The sequence below is a fragment of the Ailuropoda melanoleuca genome, chromosome 2 (genome assembly GCF_002007445.2).
Source record: "Ailuropoda melanoleuca isolate Jingjing chromosome 2, ASM200744v2, whole genome shotgun sequence".
Classification (NCBI taxonomy): domain Eukaryota; kingdom Metazoa; phylum Chordata; class Mammalia; order Carnivora; family Ursidae; genus Ailuropoda; species Ailuropoda melanoleuca.
The window spans coordinates 6,617,517-6,641,068 of record NC_048219.1 but is presented as its reverse complement, the minus strand read 5'-3'; the positions used below and the strand labels follow the sequence as shown (position 1 = coordinate 6,641,068).

General features: G+C 52.2%; 1 protein-coding gene and 1 long non-coding RNA gene across 2 annotated transcripts in view; one reads left to right on the top strand and one right to left on the bottom strand.

Moving 5' to 3' along the window:
• The first annotated feature begins 2,999 nt into the window (after positions 1 to 2,999).
• The window catches only part of SLC9A1 (solute carrier family 9 member A1), a 52,297-nt gene continuing 31,744 nt past the window's right edge, over positions 3,000 to 23,552 (top strand). Inside the window, exon 1 of the mRNA XM_002913362.4 lies at positions 3,000 to 4,146. Coding sequence (XP_002913408.1) covers positions 3,792 to 4,146 — 355 coding nt within the window. The 5' untranslated portion in view covers positions 3,000 to 3,791. The remainder of the gene's footprint in view (positions 4,147 to 23,552) is intronic.
• On the bottom strand, positions 21,182 to 23,058 carry LOC109490123. The gene is made up of 3 exons (XR_002143359.2): positions 22,926 to 23,058; positions 21,864 to 22,173; positions 21,182 to 21,246 (listed from the first exon to the last, which is right to left on the bottom strand). It is a non-coding gene; the product is annotated as an uncharacterized LOC109490123 (long non-coding RNA).

The window sequence follows — 23,552 nt, the reverse complement described above, 5'->3', positions numbered from 1 at the left end:
CCTCCCTTTCCCTGTGGTCCTCTGCACTATTCCTTATGTACTACACATGAGTGAAACCATGTGATAATTGTCTTTCTCTGCTTGACTTATTTCACATAGCATAATCCCCTCCAGTTCCATCCATGTTGATACAAATGGTGGGTATTCATCCTTTCTGATGGCTGAGTAATTTTCCATTGTCTATATGAACCACATCCTCTTTATCCATTTGTCTGTTGAAGGGCATCTCAGCTCCTTCCACAGTTTGGCTATTGTGGACATTCCTGCTATGAACATTGGGGTGCATGTGCCCATTCTTTTCACTACATCTGTATCTTTGGGGTAAATACCTAGTAGTGCAATTTCTGGGTCATAGGGTAAAGTATTTTTTTTTTTTTAAAGAAACAGACTCTTTTTTTTTTTAATTTGACAGAGATAGAGACAGCCAGCAAGAGAGGGAACACAAGCAGGGGGAGTGGGAGAGGAAGAAGCAGGCTCATAGCAGAAGAGCCTGATGTGGGGCTCGATCCCATAACGCCGGGATCACGCCCTGAGCCGAAGGCAGACGCCTAACCGCTGTGCCACCCAGGCGCCCCAGGGTAAAGTATTTTTTAATAAAGGTATGCACAAGGTTGCCTGGCTGGCTCAGTCAGTAAAGCATGTGAATTTTGATCTCAGGGTTGTGAGTTCAAGCCCCACATTGGGTATAGAGCTTACCTTTTAAGAAAAAGGGTATGAACAACATTTTGTTTTGTTTTGTTTTGTTTTGTTTGAACAATGCTTTTTTTAGACATAATGCTATTGCACTCTTAACAGACTACACTCTAGTATAAACATAACTTTTTTTTTTAAAGATTTTATTTATTTATTTGACAAAGATAGAGACAGCCAGCGAGAGAGGGAACACAAGCAGGGGGAGTGGGAGAGGAAGAAGCAGGCTCATAGCAGAGGAGCCTGATGTGGGGCTCGATCCCATAACGCCGGGATCACGCCCTGAGCCGAAGGCAGACGCTTAACCGCTGTGCCACCCAGGCGCCCCTAAACATAACTTTTATATGCACTGGGAAATAAAAAAATTGATCTGACTTGCTTTATCGTGATATTCACTTTATTGCAGTGGTCTGGAACTGAACCCATGATATCTCTGAGGTATGTCTGTATTATGACCCTACCCACCTCTTTTTTTTTTTAATGTAAGTTCTATATGTAAGTTCAATGTGGGGCTTGAACTCGAATAAACTGAGTGACAAAAACAAAATGTGACTTGGTTATGATGTACAACTAGTAAGTGGCCCAGCATATTCTTTCCTAGTACCACACATTATTTGCCACATATCTATTGATGTCATAGCTATAGCAATTTCATAAAATTCCCATTACTTTTAGTGAAAAGATTCAATGAGGGGACAGGGGAGCCAACATGGCCTAGGCAGGGGGAGACGCCACCCAGGACCCAAGCATCCTGAGACTACCCTAGATCTGCAGGGGGAAGGGTTGCACAAACATGGCTTCTCTGAGTCAAGAAGTATGGGCCTGGAATGGTTAAAAAATGAGGAATGCTAAAACAGGGTTACGAACATTGCAGTATATTTTAACTGATAACTTTAAGTAAGATCAGACTTTTCACATGAACACTACACAGTGATATAGTTTATCTGAAATTATTAAATTCATAGCACACTCGAGGTGGTGTGGTCTCATGTTGGAACCAATTTCACAGATGTGAGGGCTTTCCTTCTAGTCTGTCAATGTGTCTCTGTGACTGGATGTATACCTTCATGCAGTCCTAACATGAAAGGTCTAGTTTGAGGCCCTCAGTACATGTAAATCAAGATAATGACATACATATGTGGTGCTTGCTGGGTGCTGCTCTAAGCTTTGCAAAGATTCTTGTGTACAGCCATGACCTCTTGAATCTTACCAATTCCAACGAACATGATATGTTCAAATCTCAGTTCCACCACTGCTGTGGGTTGACTTGTACCCTCCCAAAAGTTGTTGAAGTTCTAACTTACAGAACCTGTGAATGTGGCCTTATTTGGAAATAGGGTTATTGAAGATGATCTGGTTAAGATAAGGTCATTAAGGTGGGCCCCCATCCATCTGACTGGTGATCTTGTAACAAGGGGAAATTTGGACCCAGAGACAGAGACCCAGGGAGATCACGTGGTGATCTTCACGTGGTGATCTTCACGTGGTGATCTTCACGTGGTGATCTTCACGTGGTGATCTTCACGTGGTGATGTGAAGACTGGTTATGTTGCCACCATCAAGCAACACCAAAGATTGTCCGCAAACCACCAGAATCTAGGAGAGATGCAAGGAACGGATTCTCCCTCATAGCCCTCAGAAGGACCCAATTCGGCAGACACCTTGATTTCGGCCTTCTAGCCTCCAGAGACTGAGACAAAAAACGTCTGTTCTTTAAACCGCCCAGTTTGTCGTACTTTGTTACAGCAGTTCTAGCAAACTAATGTACCTCTTTATATACTAGCTAAGGAATTCTCGTCTCCTGTTTTGTTATCTGCAGAACTGGAACCATAATAATGGTTCTCTAGGCCACGCTCTATTCTAAACCCTTTGTGTAGATTACCTCATTTGGTCATCACAGCATCTCTCCGAAATTGGTACCGCTACTGTATCCCCTTGAGAAACAGGAAAGGGAACAGAAAATTAAGTAATTTGCTCAAGGTCATAGAGTAACTAAATACACAGGATAAAATAGATCCTTCACGAGACAGTTGGGAACTCTGCATGAGACTGCGGGTGTCTAGCGAAAGCGCTTTGTAACTAGTGAAGCATTCCACCCGTGTTAGTTAGAATCTCTGGGGATTCAATCCTTTTTTTTTTTTTTTTTTTTTTTTTTTTTTTTTTTTTGGTTACTTCTGACTCTTCTCTTCCTACCCGTACTTCCTTCCCTTGGCGACAGTGGTCGCTGCGGTGCGCGGACGCTGACAGGTCCCTCTAGCCCGCTGCGCTGGCTGCTCGCTGGTGTCTATAAATAACAGCGCCGGGCTCAGCGAGGCATCAGTCAGCCGCCGCCGGGGCTGGGGTTCGGGAGGGGGCTGTTACTGGAGCTGGACGCGGCGGAGCTGAAGCTGGGCCGGGGCGGAGCGCAGCGCCGCGCCGGGGCCGCAAGGAGGGGTGTGTTGCTGCCGGCCCACCGCGAGCCACCGCCAGGCCGCCTGCCTCCGCCTTCCGCCTCCCTCCATTTCCCCGGAATTTCAGCCCGGCGCGCCTGCACCCCGGCCCTTCTCTGGGTGGGGAAGCTCCCGGCCGCTTTCCGGCTTCACTCCTTCCTCGCAGGCTGGGCTCCCAGCCCCCTCTCTTCTTTTCCTGGACTGGCTCCCACCCCCCGACCCCTCCTTTGGTCCCCTTCCTTTAGCTCAGGCTCCCTAACCCCTTCCCTTAGCTGAGTCCCAGCTCCTCAGTCACATTCCTCAGCCAAGGGTGTCAGCCTTCCCTCTTCCTTTCCCTTGCCTGGGGTCCAACCTATCCTGTCCCTTCCTCTGTCCTTAGGGTGCAGTCTCTTTCTCCCATTCCCTTTCCCGGGCCTGGAGTTCCAGACCTTTTGGTCTCCTGTGGTCCTTTCTGGGTCCTTGTCCCTTTTCCCCAGTTTGGAGTTCTCCATTGCAAACCCAGCCTCCCTCCAGCCCCAGAGATCAGCTTCCACACAAATACCTCTCAAAAACATGAACTTTTCCTAGGGACTACCCCAGTCTGTCTTCTACCTGCTGACCCCTTGTTACCTATGTCCCAGGTCTTACTCTCACTTTGCTAACAGTCAAGGCCTGCTGAACCAAGGGATCAGCATGAGGCTTCTGTGGTCTGGCATCTGTGGCCGCGCTCCCCCGAGAATCTTCCCTTCGTTGCTGGTGGTGGTAGCCTTGGCGGGGCTGCTACCTGTTCTCAGGAGCCATGGCCTCCAGCCCAGCCCTACTGCCAGCACCATCCGAGGCTCAGAGCCACCACGGGAACGCTCGATTGGGGATGTCACCACCGCCCCACCGGAGCTCGCCCCCGAAAGCCGCCCTGTTAACCATTCCGTCACTGAACACAGCATGAAGACTCGAAAGGCCTTTCCAGTCCTGGGCATCGACTACACACATGTGCGCACACCCTTTGAGATCTCGCTCTGGATCCTGCTGGCCTGCCTCATGAAGATAGGTAAGTCCAGTTGGCTCGGACACTTCTGCGGCCACCAAACTGGAAAGCTTCTTGCCCAGTCCTTACCACTTGAGACTGCCCAGGAATAAAGGTCCGGACCACTCCAGGAAAGTAGGCAGGCTCCGTCCTGCCATCTTGGTGTTTCTCAAACTTGGGCTCTGTGGTCTGAGTGCTCCCAAGATTGGAGCCAGCTTTGTGCAAGGGAGACAGCAGGATTAGGGCATGGGATGCTTCTTATAATAGGTACATTCAGCAAGGGTTCCAGGCCTGCAGATCTCCTCTGGCTGGGCCAGACCCGGAGGGGAGCCAGGCACCCAGCTGTGCACGTACGAGACAGAGGAGTGTCTTCCAGCAAAGTGGCCAGTCGGCACTGTCACTAGCAGCCAGGGCAATTACATGCTTCACAGGAGGGCGTTCCAGAATGGAGTATTATATCTACTTGGCCTGTCTGAGGAGTTTAAGCATAGCAGGGGACCTGTGTGCTGGAGATCTAGAAGTGTGGTGGAGCCTGAGGGATCCCCATAGTATCACCTTCCTTTATTCCCAGAATGTTATCTGTCAGCTTTGCCTGCCCAGGCTGGCCGGGAGCCCCTGAGTCAGTTTCCGGCCCAGGAATGCCGTCCTTTATACAGTTTATGGGACTGGAGCCCTGGAAATTTCTGAAGTCTGTTTTGGAGGTGGAAGGGGGAGTGGAGGAGGTCGAAGCTTGGTCTGGCCCCCCACTCACCTCCACGTTGGCACCCGGCTGTGTCTCAAGGTGCTGTATGGGCTGACCAGTCACGTTGGCTGGCAGCTCAACCAAGTGGGACAGGGACAGGTGGATGGGCTCAGGATGTTCTGGTCTGAAGAGACTCTGAAGTGTTCTTTTTGGGAGAAGGAACCAGAAAAGTTGTTCCCTCCCCTCCCTGGTCTCCATCCCTGCTAGGCCTGAACACTCTGTTCTGCTGGGTGATTGATGGAGTTCACCGGAGCCTGCATAGCCCAGAAGTCCCTGGAAGTGTGTCCAGGGGGGCTTTGAAAGCTGCCTTTGCTTTTTTAGCCGCAGCTATCTGTGGAAGGCATGAGGATCTGGGATTCTGCTGGTTTCGGTTTGGGGAGTTTGTGACTCTTGGTAGGAAGCCTTGCAGCTTTTCCAAGGACACGCAGGAGCTCAGTGGTGATGCCCGGCTGGCGTGAGGCAGGCTCTGGGACATGCTGCAGGAGGACACTCTGTTTTGACAGATGCAGTGGCTGGTGTGGAGCTTTGGTGCTTTGACAGTAGCAGGGCCTGTGCATGGAGCTGGGCCACCAGCTTCATGTACTTATACCCTGATGGCAGCCAGCTTCCTGGTAAAAATCAAGGACTGGGCAAGGGGAGCTATGTGTACTGATTCTGACAACATGACCTTGAACAAGCTGGGGCCTCTTTCTGCAGGTCTTGCCCAACCGTGAAACTGGCAAGAATCTCTACATTTGACCATGTCAATTGAGTCATGAAAACTGTGTCTTAATTTTTTGTAAGAAACTAGTGACCGTGATGTGTCATTTGCCTGTATGAGGCCAGTAAGAGACCTCATAATCACTGTCTAGAAATTGCCCTTCTCTCTGCAAGTCCCTCACCTTCCAACGACACCTGGCATTGTGTTAGGGCACTGGAGGCCGGTACGCACACTACAAGTCTCAGTGCCTTCTGTTGGGACGACAGCATGACCACAGAGATCCTACTCTGGGCAGTAAGGAGTTTGTCCCTGAAGGCCTGATATCTGTTTCTGATGGGGTCAGGCTCGGCCTGCTTTGTCCCCACCAGAACCTGTGCCAGGGACCCTGAGCAGCTGGAGAACAGAGATGATGCCATGGCAAGGGCATCAGTCTAGAAGTTAGGAAACTTGGCTTCTCATCCCACCTCCCTCTCTGACCTTGGGCCAGTCACGCCTCCCCACCTGTCAGCTGATCTTTGGCCCCTTCTAGGGCTGACATTTCTGCCATTCCACTGACTCGGGTAACCCTGGCAAGTCACTCAGCCTTGGGCCTCAGTTTTCCTATTGTGAAATGAGGAGGCTGGACATGATCTCTGAGGACGTTTGCAGTTCCAAAAGTCTGTGTCTCTGACTTGGAAGGGCATTTGGAAAACAGAAGAGCCCCAGCATCTGGCTCTTCTGGGGGAGAGAATTATGACCAAAAGATCTCAAGGGTCCCTGTTCAGGTAGCCAAAGTGAGTGCCCATTTTTTCCTTTCCCTTTGCAGGGTAGAACTGAGGTTAGATGAAGGCGCCTCCACTCTGCCCCTGAGCCTTTCTGAGCCTCTGCTTCCTCAGACATAATATGGGGGAAATAATAATACCCATAAAGCTGTCAGTGTGACACTGACCCAAGTTAGTGCGTATGAAGCTGCCTTTGTACCTACAGGAAGCACTCAATGAGTGACATCTGCCCCCGTTGGGATTTATTTTATTTTATTTATTAGAGAGAGAGCCCCCGAGCGGGGAGGGGAGGTTGCATAGAGAGAAGCAAAGCAGAATCCCGGCTGAGCACGGAGCCCGATGCAGGACTCGATCCTAGGACCCTGTGGTCATGACCTGAGCCGAAGGCAGACACTTAACCAACTGAGCCATCCAATCGTTCGCCCCTGTTGGGATTTGAACCACCAAAGGCAAATGCATCCCTACCTCAGCCTCCTACGTACAGTCTTCCTCTGAAGCTGGAGGATTACACATCTCTCAACCCTAGGCTGCCACAGGGCGTCCTTCCTTAAGGTTTTGGGGTGTTGGGCGTGTCCTACTGATTTTGTTCTTCCTTTCACTTTAGCTGCCTCCAGGGCTGGTCCTGGCAGGGAGGGGACACAGCACCAGCTGACTTAGGGGACAGGGGTGGGGTCTGAGGCCATGCTTCCTCTGCACTGTCAGATACCCAGGAACCTCAGAGTTCATTTCGGGGTCTTGCCTACTCTCTCAGTACTTCGGTGTGGGTAGGAGCCAAGTCAGAGCCCTCATTCTGTCACGTCTGGCAGCTGCTTCCCTTGCAAGGTACCCCTCCTTTAAGAATAGAAAGTGCTGTGTGCAGTTCACCTTCCTGTCCTAATCAGTGAGCAGAGCCTCAGGTTGACCCCGTCAGAGATGGTTGGGGGAGGCTGGGGTTGGTTAGAGCTGAAGTTCTAGAGTAATGCTTCTGGGTTCTCTTCTGACTGGCTCCGTGGGTGACATGGGACCCTTCTCTGGGCCTTTTCGCTCTCTCCGACGGTCAGGGATTCTTGCCTTTTCCTTGCCCAGGAGGGGCTGGTGGTGGGAGGGGGGTTTAGACTATTAGGAGACCTGTGAGCGTGACCCTAAGCCTAAGGTTAGGTCTGCTCCCCCGCCCCCGCCACCTTGTGATTTGGGCCCTGTGTGAATTCCACTTTGTCCCCAGTTCACCCAACTTCCAGTCTAGTGCTTGTTCCAAGGGAGAGCCTCACTGTAACCCGGCTCGCCACTGGCACCCCCTGCGTTTGTTTGCCCATATCCCTGACCTAGAACTCCTGGCAGAGGCCCGAGAGCCCATAAAACAGGTATTCATTTTTGTCTCCTGACCAGAGACAAAAAAGCCTTCCTTTGTCTCTTCAAGTCATATAGTTTGTTTTTTTTTTTTTTTTTTTGGTTTTGGTCTTTGCAAGGCGTATCCTGCCATTTCCTCCTTAAGTCCTTGGGGGGGGAGGGGGTCACTATTGCCCACTTCACATGCATGGATATCGGCCCCAGCAACTGGTTTCCTGTAAAAATAAGACTAGAACTCACCTCTCCCACTTCTCAGAAGGAGAGAGGAACAGCTTTAGAGGTCATGTTGAAATTCTCTCAAGAAGCCCAGATGGCACCCTCTAAAGAGAAGGGGGTGGCCTTTTCCTCTCTGGGAAGATAGCTGACTGACTGCAGGACAGTGGAAAGGGAGGGTCAGCTGGGGGCCGGGAGGAGGCCTTCAGGTAGGACACGTGTCTCCAGAAGCATCAGGGCACGTGGAGGCCTTCGACTGGTCACGTTGCTGGACTTCATTCAGCTGAGCGCCCACGAGGCGTGCCTTTCCTCTCATTCCCGCTCCTCCAGCTCTGGGAAAGCAAAGACGTGGTCAGAAAGCCTGGGCTTCCGCCGCTGCCCTGCAGTACCAGGGACCACGGCCAGGCCTCGTTGCCCTGGACCTGACTTGCCTCACTGTGAGGTGAAGATGCCGCCTGTGCCTTCTAAGACGGGTGTAGAGGACGCGCTCGGGAATGCCCAGCACGGTGCCCGGCGGGCTGCTGAGGCAGCTTCTAGGGCCCGTTCAGACTCCACCCCTTTGGGCGGGCTTCCCAGCCCACTCCAGCCCACGACCAGGGCCAGTTGCTCTCGCTTCTCCCCCTGAACCCGTTTCCCTTATTGTTTATCCACAGCTTTGGCACGAGGCCTAGCCTGCCCTGTGACATCTCTTCTGTTGGGTGTGTTTGCGTTTTAATCAGAATTACCATTTATTGAGTATCTACAGAGTAGTGTCAGGCACTTTGTAAAAGTGATCTCGTTTAATTCCTACTAAAATCGTATGAAATAAAGGCTATCTCTGTTTTACAGATGAGGAAGCCGACCATAGAGGTTATCTTCCGTGATGTTGAATTGCTGTTTCTTTTCTGTTTGTGTTTCGGCCTGGCCTCCTAGAGGAGTGCCCCTGTCTCTCTGGCCCCTCACAGTCCCATGGGCAGATGCACACGCCGCCTTCCTCGGAGTCGGTGCCCAGCCTGCCGAGCTCGGACTCCCTCTAGGGATGGGCCAGATGTCAGTGGTGGGAGTCCTCTCTCTGTCCTGTGAAAGCTGTTGGGGTTCTGCGCCTGGCTTTGGGCCTATCCCCGGTCCCCATGAGTTGCACAGATACAGCGGAATCCTGCAGCGAGGCTGGGCCTGTCCCTGAACCTCTGGTAGTAAGCCTGCCTGTCCTCTCCGTGGAGGTGCCCTTTCTGTGGTCTGACTGGAGCTTGCTTCTCCCCTGCTTGGGTAGGGGAGTGCCCATGGAAGGGGGGTTAGCCAGCAGGGAGTGGCTAACCCTGTGATTGCAGTCTTCTGCCGCTGGGCAGGGAGGGTGTGGGGCTGCTTTGGGTTACCCTCAGGGCCCAGCAGGATCCCCTGAGAGGCAGCTTCTGTGTTGGGGGCAGGTAGAACAGATTTCTTTAGCCCTAGAAGGCAGGCAGAATCTAGTAGCAGTTATCATCACTGCTGTAACTTGTTTCCAAAGCACTTGCATATATAGTATTTAATTCTGATCGTCTCAGTGGGTTAGCAGGTGGTATTGATGTGCCCATTATACATCTAAGGAACCTGAGGCCTCCTAAGAAGTAGGTGGCAAAGGACGCATCTCTGGACTTCTGATGCAAGACCCCATCCTATTTCCTGCCTGGCTGACATCCTGGGTCCTTATAAAGATCAAGGGAGACCAGAGATAAGGGGCTTTGATGAAAGTAAGTGACTAGGCCCATCCACACTGGTAACTCGAGCAGTTGTCAGAAGGGACATTAGTTTCCCCAGTAGGAGGGGAGAGCTGAAGGAACAGGGCAGTCTGGGTTGGTCTGGAGTCCAGGCCAGATCAGCTCCTAGTTCTAACAAATAGCATGAGGGCTGAACTCAGCCTTGGGGCCTGTCATACTCAGACAGGTCAATGGAACAGCAAACCTTTGAAATAGAGGGCTTTTCCTTTTCCTTAAAGTGTTATAGGCCCTCCTGGAGGAGAAAGGAGAGGCAGAGACCTGAATTACAACCAAAAACATGCTGAATGGGCAGGAATGAGGAAGTCAAGAAACCTGAGATCTGGGGGTGCCTGGGTGGCACAGCAGTTAAGCGTCTGCCTTTGGCTCAGGGCGTGATCCCGGAGTTGTGGGATCGAGCCCCACATCAGGCTCCTCCGCTATGAGCCTGCTTCTTCCTCTACCACTCCCCCTGTTTGCGTTCCCTCTCTCGCTGGCTGTCTCTATTTCTGTCAAATAAATAAATAAAATCTTTAAAAAAAAAAAAAAAAAGAAACCTGAGATCTGGTCTTAGTTCTTTGCTGAGCTGTGTGACCTTAGGCAAGGCACAACCTCTCTGAGCTCCTGTTAGGAAATATTTGTGATAGGGACGCCTGGGTGGCACAGCGGTTAAGCGTCTGCCTTTGGCTCAGGGCGTGATCCCGGCGTTGTGGGATCGAGCCCCACATCAGGCTCCTCCGCTATGAGCCTGCTTCTTTGTCTCCCACTCCCCCTGCTTGTGTTCCCTCTCTCGCTGGCTGTCTCTATCTCTGTCAAATAAATAAATAAAAATAAAATAAAATAAAATCTAAAAAAAAAAGGGAAATATTTGTGATAGTTTTGTCAAGTATTTGTTAATTATATTAGCTGCTACTTATTAAGCTCCTATTTCAGAAGCCATGTCACGTACTTGCACAGCTAGAAAATATTGGGGTTTAAGCCCAGATCTTTCTGACTCTAGAGCCCATGTTCTTCATTATCCCCCCACTCCCTTTCAGTTCAGAAGTTTTATTTTTCCATAATTATGAACAAGGAAGAGTTTTATGGTTTTAGTATGTCAAGTCTTGACTGCACTCTGTGGATCATTTCTGGGTTTAGGGAAAAAGCCGTGACCCCCCTCCTTGCCCAAGTCCCACTGTGAATTCAATAGCCCTTCTCTAAGGTATTGGCATTCAGAAACACAGGAGAGGCAGGGAAGTGGAGTGGAGGGACCCCAGATTCCCTTTGGGAATGCCAGCCTGGGCTGAGCCGGCTGGCCTGCCTCCTTCTGTCATCCCCTCACCTGCCCCCTCTCCTTCCGTGGTGAGGAGAGAAGGCTCACTCAGCAAACCCAGGACCTGGGTTATTCCTGAGTCATCCATCGCCTGTGTGGGCCTCATTTTGCAGCGCTCACACCCCCTGCAAACGTCTGAGTCAGACACGTCTCCCCAAGGTTGTCTGCACACACCGCCCTGGGCCAAACCATCTCTTTAGATGCCGATAAACATCAACCGATACTTTTAGGCAGCCCGTGATTATATGTGGGTATTTTTAATCTTATGGGCTAATCTAATTTTAACTGAACTAAGTTTTGAGTTGGGCCTGGATCAGTGGGCTCTCCCCCTTCTTGGGATTATGCTGACTTCATTGTCTTCCCCTAAAAGCTCATCTAACACCCGGGGCCAGTTTTGGGGTCTATGAGGCCAGACCTGACCCCTGACTTCTAATACTGACTTGCTGAGAATTTGGAGTTCCCCAAATCACCCCTAGCAAGTTCTTTTCTGAAAAGATATGTCCTTAAGCAGCTTGGAGTGAGGTTCAGGATGAGAAGTCCTGTTCCTCCCGGGGCCCCCTTTCCAGTCCCTTAGGGGGACACTTATCCCTAAGCCCAGTCTAGCCCTTCCACAGCATTCAGCCTGTTGGAGACCAGGCCACTGAAGGCGGAGAGGTGACATCACAGCTGTGTGTCAGGCAGAGCCCACAAGCTCACCAAAATAATAAATAGCTAACACTTAACATAGCACTTTCCGTGTGTCAGGCAAAGCTTGCAAAGGCTATGTCTTTGTACTGGCCAGCCAGGACTGAGAACAGCTAATTAATTTGTCTCTTCAAGCTGGGATCCAAGAGGCAGGTCAGCCGAAATCAGCCACCAGGCCTTTAGCTTGTGGCCCATCAGGGAACCAGGAAGAGTGAAACCCTGAGCCCTGATCGTTAGGTGCTTCCAGTGTGCTTAGGAGAAAATGGTCTGTTTGTGCTGAGGGGGTGGGCAGACTCCCGGAAGGCAGAACATCAATCCCTGAGTGCAGGGGTGAGGAGGGGAGGCTTCTCAGTGAAGGATGGAGAGGAATGAGATAACCATGCAGGACTGAGAGAGTTATTCTTAGCACACAATCCCCACGAGTGTAAGCCCCTTGAGGACAGGGCCTTTGTTTGCTTTCTTCTCTGCCTTGCACAGAGTAAGGGCTCCTGTGTACCGGGGGATTGAAGGAGTGCGGGACTGACTTCCACGATTATAGAGATGGGGTCCATGTGAAGCATGGGGCAGATTGGAAACCTAGTTTGACGGCCCAGAGAGGAAGAAAGCAAGGGTTGGAGAGGCTAGTCACCAGACTGAATGCCAGGCTGGGAGTTGAACTGAGCTCTGAAAGTCACACTCAGAGTGCTTGGAGGCGTCAGCCTGTGAGCGGTGCTGCCAAGGCCACTTCCCTCCCTGGCCACCTCCCGGGGCTTGTCTCTAATGGAGGGTCTCTAGGGACATCCTCTGTGGGCTGGGTGGGGTCTCCCTGGGAAAGTCTGGGTCTGTTTGCTTTGCCCTCAATTTGTGTAAGTAAAAGCAAGATACCAGAGCATCCTCAGGGAGCTGCCAAGAGGCCTAATTGAATTAAACTTTTCCCGGGAAGATTCTTCAAGCCGTCAACTGCACCGTGACTGTGAATGAATGAGACCAGTGGCCATAAACCACGCAAGAAGGCAATCTCATTAATTTATGGTTGTGCCTAGACAGGTTGACTTATGGCTTCTCTTTGTTTTTATGTGTGTTGGGAGTGGGCTGGGGCCAGAATCTCCTCTCTGTAGCAGATTTATTTTTAAAATATGAATAAATAAAACATGTTTGTGGTCAAAATAAAACCAACAGAATAAAACTCACAGTACAGAAAGGTATTAAGGTAAAAAGTAAAAGTTCCCCTCCTCGCTTCTCTGATAACCCAACTGTCATACTCCCCGGAGTTAACTTTCTTGTGCTGCTTTTCATAAATTTCTATGCATATATGAGTGTGGGAGTATGAGGATAGATTTAGTTTTCATAAAACCATTTATGTAAAGGAAAAGAGTTCTAGGCTGGGGCCTAAGTCCTAGTCCTAGTCCTAGCTCTGCCTCTTCCTTGCTTGTTGACCAATGGTAAGTCATTTTGCCTCCCTGGGCCTTGATTTTCCTATCTGTCGATTTCAGTTGTTGAAAGGCCTCTCTGGGACTTTTCAGCAGGAAAGGCAGTCATCCCAGAGGAGCCCCTGCTCTGGTGAGGCCCAGGGCAGACTGAGGCCCTTTGGGAGATGGGCCGCTGCTGTCATTAGCCCTACCTTCGGAGTACAGAATTCCCGAGTGCTGGATCATGGTGCTCTCCAACTCCAGCTCAGGGTTATGGGATTAAATGAACAGGTTTGCAGAGAGCCAGCTCTGTTGCTGGGGAAGTAAGACAACACACAAGGGAGGAAACACAGGTAGGAAAGTATGTGGCTCAGGCTGGGATGATTGGGGCGTTGGATTGGAGCAGGAGAGATGAGGGAAGGTTTCTTGAAGGAGTAGTCCTGAGGAGTGGGCCAGGTGGAGAAGAGGAACATTGTTCAGTAAGGCGTGCCTTTTTTTTTTCCTTAAGATTTTATTTATTTGTCAGAAAGAGAGAGAGAGCACAAGCAGGGGGAGCAGCAGGCAGAGGGAGAAGCAGGCTCCTTGCTGAGCAAGGATCGCAATGTGGGACTCGATCCCAGGACCCTGGGTTCATGACCTGAGCTGAAGGCAGACGCTTAACCAACTGAGCCACCCAGGCATCCTGGTAAGGCTTGCTTTTGAAAGGGAATCTGGCTTAGGTGGGAGAATGGCCTGGATGACCTGCTTTTCTTCTAGGATCTAGGTTTCTAAGATACTTTTTTTTTTTTACTTTTTTTTTTTTTTAAAGTGAGTTCTCACCCAGTGTGGGGCTCGAACTCACAAGAGTCGCATGCTCCAGCAACTGAGCCAGCTAGGTGGCCCTAAGAGTCTTTCTGAGTCCATGATGGAGTTCAGGGGACTTGTGGACCACCCCCCCCAGAATAGTCTGCAGACGTTATATAATTGTGTTTTTATCAGAAAGAGCAGTACTAGCCACAGATTTTCCGAGGGATCTGTGGCCCCACAAAGTTAAACAGCTTTGGTACTTTGTGCTGTGAAAATTTGAAGAAAGATAAAGGACTTTCCTTGGGCAAAGTGTAATACTGCACCCTGGGGTGAGTGGGATATGCCTAGGGGACTGCAGAACTCATTCTAGGCAAGGAGAATGAACCCGGTCAGAATGAGTAAGCTGTGTCCTGGGAAAAGAAAAAGGAAATTGACCCTGTAAAGTAGAGAAAAGCTTCTCTGGACTGGGGATCAAAGCAGATGCAGCAGACCCCTGCCCTGCCCTCCTGCACAGGCAGGGAACGTGCTGGGCTCCTTCTGCCCCCAGGGTCTGCTAGGTTTCCATGGGGAGTCCAGTTCACACCCCAGAAGGTACCCTTTTTTCCTAAAGTGGCTAGGGCCCAAACACACCTCTGAGTGTCTGTTAGGGGAAGCAGCTACCTTCGAGGCAGCAGAAACAAGGGATTGCCTCTGAAGGGGACAGGCTTTGAGGGCGCAGTGCCAGGCAGCCCTGATTCGCTTCTGCTGTTTCCTGGACTGAGGATGCTTTATCTCTTGCTCTCACCCCGTTTCTGGGAGTGAGAGTAGAGAATATTTTTCTACCTGCAGAGTACTAGAGGTGGAAAGAACCTTAATGTAACTGAGGCCCCAGGGCCCAGAAGGGAGATGGAAATGTTTTGATCCCATCCTCGGATTTTCCAGTCGAGGCCCAGAGAGGATGCGCTCGGAGACACGCATGAGTTTAATGGCAGAGGGAAGGCTCTCCCTGCTCTTCTTAACTAATAACCCAGGCATCTCTGGGCAGTAAGAGGGGCTGTGGTCTTTGACCTGGATATTGGTTTCCAAGCTTTGGTAACTGATGGGCCCTTTAAGCCTAAGAAGGGCAGCTTCCTCCTGGAATATCTATCCCAGAGCTGTTCCTGGCCCGGAAGCCATTTGGCCTTGGCCACCCAGCTGCTTGCAGGAGAACCAAGTGCAAGGCTTTGGACTCCGTCACGAGGCAGTGTTGAGCCTGGGTGCTGGGCTTTTTATAGCATCTTTGCCATCAAACCAGGCATTGAGATCTTATCTTTTGGGTCCTGGGCCAGGGCCCACAGGAATCTGGATGCTGTACCAGGTAGGCAGGATACCTGCTTGAGGCAGAGCCAGCTCACCTCACTGAGCACAGCCCAAGACTCCTGTTTCATCTCAGTGGAGGAGGGGAGCAGGCAGTCCACCCCACCCTCCCCTGGCCAGGCTGGCTGGCAGACCAAGCAAAGATGCATGAGAACCACTTATTTTGAGGAACTCAGGGACCGGTCTGAAAAATGCCATATAGATGCAGCAGAGTTAGGTAGTAGAAAGTGGGGGTGATTTTAGGTGCAGATGGAATTCACTGAGGGTTTAGAAGAGACAGAAAGACCTTACCACCTGGGAGGATAAGGGGAGGGGGTCTTGTAGAAGTGACAGTTGAACTAACCCTTGAAGAATAAGAAGGATTAAATGAGATGCTTGAGTGAAACAGGTCTCACTGGGCACAGCCAGAAGCTTCTTGGGGCAGGACCTTTGAATTAGAGGAGTGTCCCAGAGCAGCTTCCTTTGCAAACATGGTGGTTAGGCACACAGGCTTTGCCACGCCACAGACTTGGGTTCAAATCTCAGCTCTGCCACTCTGTGGCACCGTGACTTTGGGCAAGTCACCTCCCCTCTTTTTGAGTCTCAATTTGATCACCAGCAACATGGTGTAACACCTGGCAGTGATGCTGGAAGGACTTGAAAAGAGTACCCTCGTAAGATGGCTGTCACAGATTTCAGCACATTCCAGACACAAGATAAATGGTGGCACTCACGAATCCCTCTGGGATCAGGAGAAAGAGAAATACTGGCTTGTTTTCTCTAACCCCTGAATCTCCCAGCAACTGAATAATCACTCAGCAAGACTTACTGATGCCCTGCTGTGTGTCCAGTGCTGTGCTAAGTGCAGGGGTGGCGTGACTGTGGATAAATCATATTTATCCTTTTAATGCGTACACTCCTGAGGTGGCTAGAGCGCTTTCCAGCATGCGTCAGGAAACCTTCTGGGGAGATGCTATTCTCCTTTTCATGAATGCGGAAACTGAGGTCCCACAAGGTTAGGTGACTTGCCTAGGAGCATAAAGCCCAACTGTGGCACAGTTGAAGCCAGACCCAGGGCTTCTCATTCCAAGTCCTTGCTGTTTCTCCTACGTGACAGTCATCTCACCATCTAGCTGTAGTAGCAAGACTTATCACGTGGAACATTTAATGAGCAGAGCACGATTTTGTATGACAACTTGATGTGCAGCTATAAAAGCACTAAATTTTGCAGAACAGATGATGGTTTTTTAAAATAGGCCCTGCTATGATGAGGTGCCAGGTGAACTGTGCCAGTATGAAGGACAGAAGGTTCTGCCGCTTTGTAACTCCACCACCCTGGCTAAGCCTCAGTTTCTCCAGCGAAACAGGTAACGTGTGTAAAGCTCCAGGCACATCATAAGCACTCAGAAATGGGAGTTGCCACTATGTCCGTAGCATTAAAGGAAGAGGAAACGCAAATGATTGGAAGATGGTTTTAGGTGTGACGGCCAGAGGGCATTGCTGACTGTCACCAGGACTGGCCTGGGCATGCAGGTGAGGCCTGAGCTGAAGCGTCTGAGTGTGGTCTCAGCTGGGAGGGGGAGACACACATTCAACAAATACCGGATCCGTGCCTCATAAATGCTGTGCCGGAGATGGAAAGACAAATAATATAATCCAGCCTCGCAGGAGACTGACACATAAACAGGTGCTTGTGCCGTGCTGTGAAATGCCGCAGCAGGGCCCCACAGGGCTGGGGTGCACAGGAGGAGACGGGGGTTAGATCAGAGTGGGCTTCCCAGCGCTTCGAGCTGAGCCTGGAGGTTAAGCAGGAGTTTGCTCACCTGGAGGGGGGAGCTGGACGAAGGCACAGAGACGTGAATAATGCATAGCCATTGACCTTTGCTTGTGGAACTCTTGGGGCATTTTTCAACCCCTTAACCTCAACCCCAGACACATTCCCCCACCTGCCTGGCTGGACAGAGAAGCGGAGCCTCCCTGCGGGGTTTGGGCACCAGTGCTGGATGTGGCTGGATGTGGGCGGCAAGGAGGGAGCTACTGTTTTTGGGAACCTCCCGAGTGCCTGGCCTTGTGCTAAGGGCTCTGCGTGATACGTTGTGGTCCGAGGGTCTCGGTTGCCCTGAAGGGTACAAGTCCTGAGTCCTGGTGTGTGCCTTTGGCTGGCTTTATAGCCACCTCGGGGAATACAAGCGCCCGACGATGGCTGTGTCGCTGCCTCAAAGCCTAGAAGGACTTCAGGGAGAGGAGCGATGGGGCTGGAATGAGAACGGGGCAGAAGCGTTTGTGCAGGTGTCCTCACAAGACCTTGACAAGGTGGGGGGGGGCTGGCGGATCGGGTGAGGGTTGCAGCACCAGCCAAGGCTCTGAGCAGTGGGTGCGAGGGGACAGCCAGCCGGAGGAGGGGGAGAAGAGGAGGCCTAGCCAGCCAGGGTTGGGAGGGAGGGCGTCTGCGCTGGGGGTCAGTGAGAAATAAGATTGGGTAGGAGAGCTAGTCGGGGTTCACAGGCATGGAGAACTCCAGCCAGAGGGCTCCTCAGGCTGCTGGAAAGTGTGGCCGCGCAGATCTGAAGCTGGCCCTTCACTGTAGTTCTGCTTCTGCTCTCCCTGTCCAAGCGGCGAGGTCTCTAACCTGGTGACTCCAGTGGCCTCCTGAACGGGCTCCTGGCTTCACTCCCCTCTGCCTGTAATCAGCTCTCCACGGAGCAGCCAGAGGGATTGTTCAGAAATACAAACCAGAACTCAGCATTCCCCTGCTTCAAACCTTTCAAGTGCTTCCTGATGAATTGGGGATGAAATAAAATCCAGGAGAGGCGTGGCTACACCACTCTCAACTTCCCTGCCTGCTGTCCCTCCCCTACCTCACTCACACCAGCCTGCCCGCATTTCTCAGATGCACTCGGCTTGCCAGGCCCGTTCCCCCGCAGGGCCCCTGTGCTTGCTCTCTCCCCTGCCTGTAAGACCGCCGCAGGCTGGCTCCCCATCCGGGCCCTGGATTGGAGGTCATCTCTTCAGAGAGGCCTCCCTGGCCACCGAGTCTGATGTGTAGCACCCCCCTCCTCCCACGTCAGACACTATTCTGGGTGCTGAGGACACAGCCAGGAGCAAGACAAGGAGGCTCCTGGAGTCAGGGGGCTCGCATGCCAGTGGGGGGTGTTGGGCAGTGGACACAACAGTGTCAGGCAGTGGCAAGTATCCTGAAGAAATAAACATGAGAGAGATGTGTTCCTTTGGATGGTCAGCGAAAGCCTCTCTAAGGAGGTGGCTTTTGAGGTGAGCAAATGACAAGAAGGAGCTTGCCTTTCAAAGACCAGGGGCCCTGGGGAGGGCATGTTTGAGGAACCTGGATAGAGGGAGGGGGAGGGAAGGAGGTGAGGGGTGAGAATGGAAGGGAGGACAGGGGTCAGATTGGGTTGGGTTGGCCTTGGGTTGGATTCTAGGCGCTATGTGGTGCCATTGAAGGCTTTTGATCAGGGTGACGTGGTCTGACCTGGGGAGGGATGCGCAGAGCAGCCTGGGAGCCGGAGCCGGAGCCGGAGAGTTGGCTCTGGCTTGGCACTGACCTCCGGGAGCTGAGTAAAGCAGGTCCCTGGGCTACGGCCACTCGGCCTTGGTCTGTGAGAGCAACAGGTGCGAAGCTTCCAAACACGCACCTGTGGCCAGGCCAGTAGTGGGACGGAAGCTCCAGCTGGGGGGAGCTGTTCTCAGAGAGGGGTGACCGGGGAGCGGGAGAGGGCAGGAGGGGATGAGAGCACAGGAGGAAGGGAGGAGCTGAGCGGATGCCAGGCTCTGCTTGACTCCTGCCTCCTCCTCCCCTGCCCCACCCTAGTGCCCACAGGCGGGCGGTCACCAGACCCGTCCTGTGCACACCTCAGTGTGGCCAAGTGCCATGGCTCTGACATGCCTGCTCCCTGCTGAATCCTGTGGTCCCACATGACCTGGGGGGCTGCCAGGCCCGAAGAGACCAGGCCTCGAATCAGAGAATCAGACTTTATTGTTAGGAAAGGATAGATGCTAGGGACCGAGCGAGGGATCCAGGTGGTAAGATGGAGAAAGATGAGGAGGTGGGGGATCAAGAGGCTTAGACTTGCCAGCTCTTGTAGCAGTGGGGGGCCTGGCGTGCAGACCTGGGGAGGGTCGTTGACAGTGCCGTGGAGAGCACCTGGCAGTAAGGCTGGCAAGTGCTTGCCGAGCAGTGAGAGAGCCTGGCCCAACCCCCTCATCTCACAGAGGAGGAAGCAAAAGGCCAGAGAGGAAATGACTTGCCCACAGGCCAGGGCGGCAACAGGAGGGGGGGGTTAGTTCAGATCTTCCAAGCCCCTAGTCTGGAGGCCTTCTGTAATGGTGTCGGTGGGTCTTCTTTCCCCTGCCATTCCCTCGGGACCCACCCCTGTCCCTCCACAGGTGAGGCAGCTGCCCGTGGGCGCCCTGGCTTCTCTGGCTGGCCTCTGAGCACCTACTGTGTGTGAGCACAGCTGTGCGGGCGGGAGCTCCTCCCCCCTCCCCGCCAGTGGTGCTGACAGTTGTGTGAGGGAGATAGACCTGTGAACAGCCACCGTACAGGCTGAAGTGACATGGGGAGGCGGCACAGTGCGGCGTGGGCCCTGGTGGCAGACGGGCCTCGGTTCTGGCACTGCCACTTAAAACAGTGGTGACGAGGCCTGAACCTAAATTAGGAAAGATCAGGAAGGCCTCTGACTCAACGTAGAGGACTGTGGACATTTCTTGTAGTGACGGGAACTGGAGAGGTTCTGTGGTGAGACATGATCACAGCTGACCGGCGTTGGGGATGAAGGTTCTCCTAGCAGGTGGAGAATGGCCTAGACGGAGTTTCTCACAGTGTTCTTGGCTCTGGGGATTTTCCGCCTCCTCCCTCCATAGATAATTATCCTTCCTAAGAAACTGATCAGATGGGAAACTGCAGGAAATGGTTTGGGACAAGGATTGTGTAGGAGTTGGGGGGGGATGAAAAGGATGTAGCAGGAGGGGGCATCAGGCCCAGCAGCGGGAGATGGCTCCCTCGGAAGGAGGAGAGAGGGAGTTGGGCAGGCTGGGAATTTAAAGCAGAGTGGGTGGCTCAGGAGGAGCCAAGCCAAGTTCCTCAAAGTTCCCCCGCTCCCCTGGCGAGGAAGAGGGGTGAGATTGACTGGCAGGGCCAGCTTTTCTGAGGCAGTGTGAGGCGGAGTGTCCAGCAGCCTCAGCCCTGGGCCAGGTGTCAGAGCCAAGCCCAGGCCCAGCTCTGCTGCTCAGCTGTCCTTCCACATCCGAAATTCCATCACTGGGGGCCGGGGCCTATGATGGCAAGTGGGCGTGCACTGGGTTCCCCCTCCTGGCGCAGAGCACACTTCCTGTCCCAGCTCCCAGCAGGCCCAGAGCTTTAGTTGTGGGCCCGGCCTCTGCTCCCCGTGGGCCTTGCTGGTGAAACAGCTCTCAGTGCGCCGGGGCTTCCAGGGAGCCAGGCTCCTGCCCACGTGAGCAGGTGACTGAACCACAGCCACTGTGATTAGCAGTGAGGGGCAAGCAGAGGCAGGGCTGGCTGTGCAGGGGCCGGATGGGAGGGAGTCAAGACAGCCGTCTGTACAGTCACAGCAGGGTCAGTAGAGCCTGGTGGTGGACGGTCATCAGAGCCCAGCACATCTGGCTTTGAGTCCCAGCTGCACCACCTGCCTGCTCTCTGACATTAGGCTGAGTACCTGACCTGTGAAGATCATTTGTCTGTACATTCTCCCTTACCTGTTTTTTTTAAAACCTTCCCTCCTCTGTTTAATTGAGGAATAACATGCATAAATACATACAGGAGAGTGCGCTAATCTTAAAGTGAATGGCTCGGTGATTATATTTACGAATGTGTGCGACCGTGTTAACAAACCAATCAAGATAGAGGATATCTATGTACCCCCAGAGTCCCCTCCTGCCCCTCCCAGTCTGTACCCCCACATTCCTCCACGTAACCCCTGTTCCGAGTTCTGTCAGCATCAGTTGGTTGTACCTGTTCTTGACCTTGTTATAACTGGAGTCGGACAGCGGGTACTCTCTTGTGTCTGGCTGCTTCTGCTCCGCTTATCCGGGAGGTTCCTCTTTGTCGTCATATGCAGGAGAGCTTGTCAACCTTCTGTCACTGTGAGCATTGCCTGGCGTGAAGAAGCCACAGTGGCTCACTGTCCTGCTGATGGGCATCTGGGTGGGTTCCCACTATTGACAATTACAAATAAAGCCGCTCTGAACATTCTTATACTCCATAGGGTTTTGTGAAAATTAAATGAAATAATCTATTACAGTAAAGTGTTGAATACTGAGTTTAGACTTAGAGCAGGTACTCAAAAAATTTTTCTCCCAGATTTTTATTGTTGTTGTTCATAAAAAGGAAACAAAAATTCAAACACTACCTAAGTGTGTAAAGAAAAAATGCAAGTCCTATCCCTTTCACTCACCTGCTCCTTAGAGCTGATCACTTTACAGCTCAGTATGTTTGCCTGAACTTTTCTTTGCTATTGTGTGAAGGTCTTTTTTTTTTTTTTAAGATTTATTCATTTATTTTTAGAGAGAAGGAGAGAGAGAGTACGTGTGGTTGGGGGGTGGGGTGTAGAGAGAGAGCGAGAGAGAATCTCAAGCAGACTCCGTGCTGAATGCGGAGCCCAACGTGGGGCTCAGTCTCACGACCCCAAGATCACGACCTGAGATCATGACCTAAGCCAAAACCAAGAGTTGGACGCTTAACCGACTGCGCCACTCAGGTGCCCCTGAAGTTCTTTTTAATAAAAATAGTTGCATAGTAGTAATTATGCTGTTCCTACCCTTTTGCAACTTACTTTTTTTATTACGTCTGACTTTTTAACAGTCTCCTTATCAGCACCGAAGGAGCAGCTTCAAGAGGGACAGACTGGGATGAGCTCCTGAACCAGTCTGCGGAGGCCTTCCACTCTGGCCTGGCAGGGCTGCTTTCAGGTTTCCTCTGTGTGGAACCCAGGGTTTGGCTTCTGGAACCCTGGGTGCAAGTCCTGGCTCTCTTGTGCCCTCTTTGGGTATGTTCTTGGGTTTTTGTGCCCTGAGCTTTGGTTTTCTCGTCTTTGATGCAGGAGAACCCACACCTGCCTCATACGGATGCCATGAAGTCTAAATCTAAATGTGATAACGTACAGGAAAGATCAGTGTTAGGGTAGGAGATAACATATAGCAAAGTACAAAGTGGAAAGTACAAGGTGAAAAGGACACGTGTTGCTGCTTATTATGTAAAATTACGAGCTGTTAGAGCTAGAGGCCTCTGAGAAGGCCGCAGAGCCAGCGAGTGATGGAGCCAGAACCAAGCCAAGGGGGACATCGGCCCCACAGCTTCTGAGCTCCCCCCACCCTGCCGTGGAGGGAGTGCCTGCCATCCTCTGGTCCAGGAGGGTGGGGAAGCAGGAAGGTCAGCAGAGGCATGGGGACCTGGGTGGGGAAGGAGATGCTACCCCAATCTAAGCTACAACACTTTCTCCATCCTAACTGTGCCCCCAAACCCCAAACTCTGTCCATTCCCCAGCCCTACAGAGCTCCCTTCCTCCCCCTAAGGAGCCAGACCAGCACCCCTGCTCCCTGCCCCCTCCCGCAGGTAACTGCCTGGAGTTGTGTTTCTGAGGCTTCTTATAGCTTGCAAATGTTTGGATCTCCTGAGCCTTCGGCCCCCCCACACCCCCAGCTTTCATAAGAGGATAGAGAGTGCTCCCCCAGGCCCGTGAGCTGATGGCGTAGACTGAGGTCAGGAATCCGGAAGCAAAACCCTGACCAGCCTGAGCTGGGGCCTGTGCCTCATTCACCCTGCTCCCCCTCCCCAGGAAGAATTGGCATAAGATTTGCACAGAACCGGCCTAGGTGGGCTCCGCTGTCCCCTGTACCTGGCCACCGCACTCAGTACCAGGCGCACCGAGGCAGAAGTGGCTGCCTGTGCTCTGGCTCCCGCCCCTTTTGGAGCCACAGCTCATTGTAGCAGCACCCGTGGCGGTGATATCAGGTTGCTGGGCAGGGCCGCTGGGAGTGCCCTGTTGGTCCAGGGTGGGGTGGGAGCCCTCAGATCCCCTTTCAGGGCAAGGCTGTGGAGTGACACATGTTCTAGTGGCAGTGAATGGTGATGTCACAGAAGTCCTGCACAAAGGCTAGGAGGCACCTCCCCGTCACGCTGGAGCTCTTGCCTTGTGTGGCCCTTCATCATCTTGGGTGGGTCTCCCCTGACCCTGTGAAGCGAGTGGAGGTGTCCTCATTTTTTAAATGGTCTGGAGAGGTTAACTAACTCACCCAGGGTCACAAGAAAGTGCCTGAACCGAGCCACCTTGAATCCTAGGAAACCAGAGTGAAAGAGCCATGTGAGGTTTCCCGGCCCTGTCACCGCATGGCTGAGCAAACCCAAGGCCCAGAGTGCAGGCACATGGGGATTGGCACTCAGGACCAGTATTCTTTCCATGCCGTGGACAGCAACCATAGTTAGTACCATGGTGGGGCCCCCGTCCGCTCCTTTGAACATTCTG